The 8,544-nt window shown below is 48.7% G+C and overlaps 1 protein-coding gene across 1 annotated transcript in view; it reads left to right on the top strand.

Moving 5' to 3' along the window:
* Window positions 1–5,575, top strand: part of PLBD1 (phospholipase B domain containing 1) — a 45,842-nt gene extending 40,267 nt beyond the window's left edge. The window contains exons 9-11 of the mRNA XM_076328693.1: window positions 2,289–2,474; window positions 3,624–3,730; window positions 5,337–5,575. Coding sequence (XP_076184808.1) covers window positions 2,289–2,474; window positions 3,624–3,730; window positions 5,337–5,504 — 461 coding nt within the window. The 3' untranslated portion in view covers window positions 5,505–5,575. The remainder of the gene's footprint in view (window positions 1–2,288; window positions 2,475–3,623; window positions 3,731–5,336) is intronic.
* The last annotated feature ends 2,969 nt before the right edge of the window (window positions 5,576–8,544 follow it).

Below are 8,544 nucleotides of genomic sequence, written 5' to 3'. Positions count from 1 at the left end.
CAGGCATTGTTGTAGTAAGCCCTGTATCTGAGGAAAAAGGAAGCATTTTCTTACATGGGTTTGAAAATGGAAAGATTTTTTTTTTAAGGCTTCTGTCAGCTTGTTTCGTAGGCCAGTGCAGGTGAGTTCTAAAAACCAGGAATCTCTTATGTTGCCCTTTACAGGCAAAGATGTCAAGGTGCTTTCTGTGTGTCGACAATGAAAACTCAGGAATCCTTTAGAGGAGGTGGGGGAGCGCAATACTGTCTCCAGTATAGGGATAGGGCACAGGAGCGGGCTGCAGTTCATGTTTCCTGATGATGCATGAATAATGCATCCATTTCAGCATCAAAAGCATCACATTAGATCAGAACCTGGGATTTAAGTCTCTTCCGCCATATCTCATCATTGCTCTACCTCTCAATATTGCTGCCATCTCTTCCTCTAATGGGCAGAAAAGGAAGGCATTTTGTTTCAAAGATTTCTTGCTGCCTTCATGTTGTCCTCCTCACCCCCCTTTCAACCTTACACCATCTCTGACTTGTTTTTGTCACTGTTCACCCTGCAAGGCCTAACAGGCAGGTTTCACTGGCTTATAGCAGCCATTGGGTAAAGCCTGCCTTAGGTTGGGTGCTGCACTGCCTGCCTGGGATTTGCAGTCTTGCAGAGCCTGAGACACAGAAGAGCTCTTTCTGGAGGACAGTTTCAAATAGCTTCCTTTGTTTTAGCAATTTAAACAAAAAGTTTTTCCAGGTGGGAGAAGGTCATCTGTATGCACTTGTGCTATGTCTCACATGAACACCTTCTTGAATCACAACGAAACCCTACTGGTTTGGAAGCTGATGTATCCGTATCCTCCGGCCTGTGTCATTAGAGGCTGGCAAGTGCTCATTTCTGGAGGACGCCTGTATTGCAACACAACATGTACACAACCTGTTTCCTTTAGGTAGGCTCTAGGTCATGTAAGCAAATGCCAGCAGACAGGGTATTCCCGTCTCTGCCGCATGCTAGGCGGAACCTAAGCTGGTAAGGCCTCCGCTCGGGTAGTGTTCCAGTGCTTATGCTGTCTGCGTATCTGTCCTTCAGGAAGTTTGGTTTGTACCTGTGTGTATCACTCCCAGTGAGTCCCGGTTGATTTTCTTGAGCATTTTACAGCCAGACTCCTCACGTTGTGCTGGGCTGAAGTTAATACATGGAGCGCTGGATTTACCAGCATATATAGTAAATCTCTAAGCCAAATCCTGGTGTGTGTGATTTGAGAAGCAGCATTCCCCACTGACAACAGGAATGCTGGTGCTTTGGAGAGAACCCGATAGTGTGCTGCTCTTGGAACTAGCTCACGTTATATACTCTCTGCCTAAACTCCTTAGTGCCTGCCTTGAAGAAGGGGAAAAAAAAAAAAAAAATTAAGGTACAGGTATCTATTTTCATTTCTTCCAGGACTTGCTGTACCCAGATCATGACCTGGATAGTCTCCTGGCTCTTTACAAGCTTTTCTGCTTTCTAGACTAGTCTTGTTTCAGGCAGTTGTATGTCGCCTACCTAAAACTCTCTCTGGAGTTCTGGCTGGCAACCCTGCTCTTTTAGAGTTAACAAAACTGTAGGATTCACTCTTGCTCTTGGAAAAGTTAGGGCAGGGCTCTGCTTTGCTGATCAATCACTTCTTAACTCTCAAAGACAGATACTGGCAAACGTGCAGCTATCGCCCATCTCTCCCTATCACCGTGAGCAACCACAGCTTTCCAACCACCACTGCACAAAGCGTGTGTGTGTGTTCTTTGCTGACCTGCCTCCTGTTCACCCCTACTAGCTCTGTGGTCCATGTGTGTGTCCATCCGTCCCTGACATCTCAGCACAGTCTATAACTCCGCCTTGGTGAGATGGGAAGTGGGGGGAAAAGGGAGTGACTTCAAGCCTCTTGCTGGGAAGTTTGGTGGATGTAAACGATCTTACACTCCTCTGAGGTTGAGCAGGGAAACCTCTGTAGGAGGGCTGTGGCTGCTTTGCTTGTTCACCTCAGACTCCTACAAGTCTGATCTCAGCTGTTTTGCAGGATGAGTCCTCAGGGTGGAAGTCTGGGGGTGGGTTGCCTGGGTACAGTCTACAGTGGTGTTATACTGGGAGTCAACCCTGGTCATGCCAGTGACTATTGCTTTATTTTCTTGTGTTCAAACCAGTTTTACGTGTTATTCCTCGACATGCTGTTTAGGCAATGTACCATGGAAAATGCTTTATTTTTCTTTCTTGGTATAAACAAGAGCGTTCAGCTTTTCCAAGTAATTAACAGATTTGGGTTTTGTCTCTGGCAGGTTACTGGCCTTCATATAATATCCCTTTCCATAAAAAGATTTACAATCTCAGTGGGTATGCGTCGTATGTTGAGAAGTATGGCATGGATTTCTCTTACGAGCTTGCTCCAAGAGCAAAAATCTTCCGTCGAGACCAGGGCAAGGTGACCAACTTGGAAAGCATGAAGTACATCATGAGATACAACAGTAAGATGTGTTTATGTACTGTGGAACTGATCTTAATAAAGCAGTGTTACTTTTATTTCTTGGATTATAGTGGGAAACTGCAGCCTCACATACAGATCAGAGTTGTATTACCCTAGGTGCAGAATACACACAAAGCAAAAAGATAACACAAGCTCACTGTCGAGGTAGGAAACCAGGCTAAAATTACTCTAATAGAAACAAGACTAGTTTCCTTCTAGAACAAGGGCCCTTGGGCTTGTAGTTTGACCTTTCCAGAGGGCTTCTGACACTCTAAGAGACTCTGGACTGCTGTTACCCAATTCATCTACAGCTTGTCAATCTTGAAAGCCTCAATCCTAAGCAAGAGTTAGGTCAGATCAGGCCAGAGAATTTAGTGTAAAACTTAGGTCAGTTTGGCGGCTTCTTTTCCCTGTTCAGGCAGAATGATCTTTGGTAGGTAATGCTCTGCTCTGTTTTTCCCTGACAGGGTTCTCCTTAACTGGATTAAAAACAGCTTAATTAACTTCTTGCTAAGTCCATCTCTACGTACAGATAGCTTTAGATGCTATGTTTTTATTCCCAATTATAGGGAGCACGCTGATTACCGGGCTTGGGGTTTGAGAGGCCTCTCCCAGGGTGGGGTATCGCTACTGTTTGGGCTGTGAGTAGCAGCATGCTCATAGTTTGAGGCTTGTCCGCCTTCCCCTCCTAGCTTGCAGCTACTACAATGGGTGTTCAAAGGCTTTGCTCTTTGCCACTTTAGTCCAGAACAGGAAAACAAAGGCTCTCACTGCTGCATTTTTCCTTCCCTTCTCCCCCCTTCCCTTTCTCTTCTGCTTTTCTCTTCTGACAAAGTTCCTGCAAGCTTTCATCATGTGGAGTTGCAGATGTTTGTGGTTAGAGGTTGGCAGTGGTGGCCCTGGGATGCAGACTTAGCTGTATGGGCTTGGATTAGGAGCTTGTCTGCTTCATGTCCTATCTCAAGCATTGACTTCCAGCTGGTACCTGGGGAGGAGTGTGAGCGCGATGTGATAGACCTGTGTTTCTGCCAGTGCACCTACCCAGCTTTTAGTGGCTTGGGGACTTTGCATCAGTAGTAGAGGCTTTTTGTGAGGGCACTAATTTGTTTTCTTTTCTTCCTTCCTTCCCTCCCACCACATTTTTCCCCAGACTACCAGCGTGATCCTTATGCTGAACACAATCCTTGCAACACCATTTGCTGCCGGGAAGACCTGAATCCTTCTTTTCCAGTGCCTGCAGGCTGCTATGACTCCAAGGTAAATTACCTCAGTTTCAGTATCTGCTGAATGTTTGCTGCAGCCTGTTTGTGCTCCTATCATCAGACTTGCAGCATGTTTCCCTGCAGGCATGGCCAGGCCTGTCTGTTCCCTCTTTTCATGCTTTCCCAGTGCTTGGTCAGATCCTGAGAATGGTAATAATTCTGTGCAGAGCCCTATCTCCTGTCCCTGACACCAGTCCTGGCACAGTGGCAGAGGGCAGAGGATGCAGGGGGAGGTGTGCAAAAGAATAATGTCCATGGGAACTTGTGGTGCTTAGGGGTTAAACCCCGAAGCCTTGCAGCAGGAGGAGCCTAAGAGAAGGTTGAAATGAGTCTTTACATCACTCAGGGAAGGTGACTGTTGCACAGCCTCAGCCTCCTGTTCATGGGGACTGTGTGGGTGCCTCCCCAGAGCCCACAGGAATGTGTTTTCAGCCTCATTTTAGCTTTACCTTTGCAAAAGCCTGGCTCTCTAGTGAGTCACCCTACTCCAGGGCTCCACCTCTCTGTGAAACTACTTTGAGCAAAGTTTGGTAAAGATCACTTGGCTTTCTGGGGGGATGCGGGAAAATCCTTAGACCCACTGTCCTGGAAAAAGCAGCAGTTTTTCTAGGCAGCTTTTATGGTATTTTAACTGTGAGGGGCAATACCTGAGTAAGCAGCTGCCTAGCCGTGGTGTGCTGGGAGGTCGTACAGTGCTTTATCCTGTGGGGACCAGCCTGCTGCATTTCTGGATTGTGAGTTTGGCTGCTAGGATAGGCCTTGTGGAGGCTGTTTTGGCATTGCCAGGACTGTGTGTCCACTCAGCTTGCACAAGCCCAGGCCAGCTGCCTGCTGTAGTGGTCAGTAGGAGCTCCCAGAGCTGGTTATTACGAGATGAATCCAGAAAATTGCTGTCTAGTAAGGGAGCAGGTCAGTGCATGCTGGTTGTGATGCCTTTGCCAGTACAGTTAGGCAAGGGGAATGGGCTGGGCTAAGGGAGGGCAGGGAAGCCAAGAGAGGCATTGAGAGAAATAGCCCAGAGCAGAAGCAAAACCTGGCAGTGAAGCTAATGCCAGTCTGTTGTAAACACTAAAGGCAGTGTTAGTGTCTCTGAATTTGGGAAGATGGAGCAGGCTGGGAACCTCTTGGGAGATAATGAAGAAACAGGGCAGGGTCTGGGCAGCAGCATTAACTCTTGTGCTGCCTTTGTCCTTTCCTAAATTACCCTGACAGTGCCTGAGGGGACAGCCCAAGTGCTTAACATGCAGCAGAGCTTAGGTCAGACCCTCTAGGCTGCCTGCTGCAGCTCCAGCTCTTTTGGAGACACCCAAACCCAGGGAGGATTGTCCTGAGGGCAGATGTGCTGCCTGTCTCACCCTGGATAGCGCAAGGGCTAGAGGGCAGCGTGGGCTTGTGCTTTGCTACTGCCCTTTGGCGCTGGCTGTTCTGTGGCTGAAGATGCCTCTGTGCAGGGGAGGAATGCTGCCTGACCAGCATGCATTTCCCCTTGCTCTCTTTCTTTGTTGTTATCAAATCTCCTGGAGCTATTCCTGCTCTGTAGGATGGGTGCATGTCAAACACCATGCCACCATTTTGCCCTGAACTCCTGTCCTTTATTACAGGTGTCAGATTTCCGCCTGGCTTCAGCTTTCACAGCCTCTGCAATCAATGGCCCCCCAGTACAGGGTGGTCTCCCTGTCTTCACCTGGAGACGGTTTAATCACACGCGACACCAGGGCCTGCCAGACTCGTACAACTTTCATTTCGTCACCATGAGGCCGATCCTGTAAAACCAGCATTAAGAGTCCCAAATGGGATTTTTTTTTTTTTAATGGAAACAATAAATTGACCTGGATGTCCACATCCCTGTGCCTTACCTGCCTTCCCCTGTCCTGCCTGCTAGGCACTTTGTACTGACATTGCCTGCCTCTGTGCAGCCCAATGCATGTTCTCCTCTTCTGAGCTATTTGGGTGGCCCTTCCTCTGACTAGGATTGATGGCAAGCAGGCAAGGCACTGCATTTCGGTGATCTGAGCCATCATCACAGCTATTCCCAGAGCAGGAGTGAACTGCAATGTGATCAATGAGTGATCTGTCTCTAGTGGCAACGTGGGACCTGCAGCCAGGGCTGGGCCAAGCCAGGTGGCTGCTTTGGGCCATGGTGGCCTTACCTCTGTGCTGGCTTGATGTCTGCCTTTTGTCTGAGCAGGGCTGAGATGTGCTGCAAACTGCTTCTCATCCAGGAATGTCACTAGCAGAGAGTCAAGGCTGTGTTCTCCATGGCAGATCAGTAGACGACAGGCACACGGGGCATGGTGTTTGCAAGATTTCCTTTGTCTCACTAAAGCAGCATGCAAAGGTCAGGCTGCGACAGGTAGTGAAGAGATGAGCCTGGTGATTTCTGAAAGCAGCCTGATGCTTTTTGAAACATCACCTCACATGCTCCACCCTGCCCCAGGCTGCAGTGTAGCAGCAGGGAAAGAACTGTATGTGCATGTGTCTGTGCAATAGATCTCTTACTGATCAGCCCATGCAGTTGTTCAGTGATCTCTTTGCCTGCTTCCTCAGCTATGGAGGTGGAACGTGACAGTAAGATGGCTGTGAGGGCTGGGGCTGTACCTATTACTCTTAGTTCCGTATGTTTACCCTGAGGAGTTGAGTCACTGGGCTGTTCTGTGTTAGATGTTATACATGGAATTAAGTAAAACAAAATAAGGCCATGAGGCAAGAGCTGTTTGGCAGTCCAAGCTAAACTGCAAAGCAACTGCTGTGTATTACAAAGGTGAAGGAGGTGCAGTGTGAGGTTTTGATCAGGCCCCGGGAGTTAGCTTGTGTGATGGGGAAGCAAGTGAGTTACTGCAGCATGGGTGAGGTTCTACCCTAAATATTTGGCTGTCATGGTACAGCTGCAATATGGTTCTTTGTAGGGTAAAGCAGCAAAATTAGCTGTGGTAGCCAGACACACGCAGCCACACTGTAAGTATATGCATTGGTGTATGTGCCAGTTGCAGGTGCACCTATGCTAGAGGGATGAATGTGATGTTCACTTGGTGCTTCTTATGAGCCAAAAGAGATGGCAGTGCTGCACAGGTGTCTTCTGCCAGAGGCAGTGGGGAGGAGGCAGCCCTAGCCACAGAGTTTTTAAATACTCCTACCCCTGAGGCTCTCTGTCAGTGAAGGTGTCTTGCTCGCCTGCAGCTGGGACCCCAGGGACGTTGGCCCCTGTGTCAGCCCTTGCCCCTGTGTAGCTCATCCTTGCCCCAAGCTCTGTGCGCACAGCCCACCTCTGTGTAAAGTTTTGCAATCCTAGCCACCCCTCCCTGCCCTGTTCCAGCTGTGCTAAATGAAGGGCAGTGGGGCACCAGGGACTTGTGATGTCCCCCTGAGCATGAACAGCAGTGCTCAGCCAAACAGCCCTGCCTCTCTGTTGGACCCTGGCAGCTCTCAGTGCTGGGAAGCTCTACCTGCCATGTGTCACTTTTACTTACCTTGTGTTGTTTGCGTTAAACCATGACAGCTTGGAGCCTGTGAAGGCCTGTCTGTTGCTCCTGCAGGCTCATCATCAAAGGTGTCTCACCTGCTGCCTGGTTTGTCAGCTTTGTGAGCTCTTGCTGGGATGCTCTGATTGAGAGACGTGTTTTAAACTCCTGTACTGGAGACTGGCAGCTACAGAGTCACTGCCACAGAGTGGATTGAATTGAACAGGCATTAAGGAGCACGCTTAAAAGAAGGAATGGAGTTGGGTCACGAAGGGCAGTACTGGAATCTGAGCTGCCAGCAAGCAGAGAACCAGCAAGAATCAGCTGCTTGTTTGAGACTGGAAGCATGGAGTGGCTGGAGGATGACTGTTTGCTACTCAACTGTCACTCCTAGGCAACACAGCAATGTTGCAGGTTGTATTTACTGCCTTTTCACCCAATCTTATATAAAAATATTAATGGAAGAATATTGTTTAAAAGTTGGTCCCCAGGCCCCAGGAAAGTGCCAGTTGATTGCTGTGTTGGACAGTGTTCTTGATGGGGGCACACCCGGGTGCTTCCCCCTGCAGGGAGTGGAGACAGGCAGCACAAGTGACAGGTCCATTTGTAAATATGCATGGAAATGGGAGCTCTGCCTTTCTCCCACCTTCAGCCTCCTCCCCTGAGGCAGGAGTTGCTTTGTGCTCAAACCCAGAGCTGTGGGAAAACAGCTCTACTTTTAAGAGCCCCTTTTCTATGAGTAAATGTTTACATCAGTGGGACCTTATGAGCCTTAGGACTCTAATCCATGTGACTCTGGCTTTTTTTTTTTTTTTTTGCCTTTGATGGTTGTGCTGTTAAAGGTCACTGCATTCCTCTTACGGTGCTGTCCTGTGTGCTTTCTTTGTCAGCAGGCCAGCCCAGGTTGATCTGCCAACCACAGCAGCTGGGTCCAGCTCCTCTCCCCAGCACAGCAACATTGGGGACTGGAGGAGAAGGCAGGGGCAAGAACGAACTGACAGCTTAATTCTCAGGCAGCTGTGTGAAGTTTCATCATCTTACTCCCCTCTGCAGCTCTCAGTGGGAAAAAATGGGAAGGTGGCAGAAGCTGCCCCCCTTTTTCACACCCTGCTTGCAGGTTTTGCCAAGCCCTGTGGCTTCTGCTTTTTAAACTTAAGGTTTTAAGGCTTGGCTAGAAAGGGACTTACTTTGGTTTGGGGGCTGGGGAGGGAAGTGGTTGTGATAAACCCCTCCCTTGCAATAATAAAAAGAAACCTGCTGCTCAGTCACTAGAGAATGCCTACAGATGAAAGGAATCCTCCCAGCAAGACCACCAGCATTACCACACCTAATGCAAGCTTCTGCTTCCTTT

Source organism: Aptenodytes patagonicus, chromosome 1 (assembly GCF_965638725.1).
Source record: "Aptenodytes patagonicus chromosome 1, bAptPat1.pri.cur, whole genome shotgun sequence".
Classification (NCBI taxonomy): Eukaryota; Metazoa; Chordata; class Aves; order Sphenisciformes; family Spheniscidae; genus Aptenodytes; species Aptenodytes patagonicus.
This window is presented reverse-complemented; position numbering and strand designations above follow the sequence as displayed.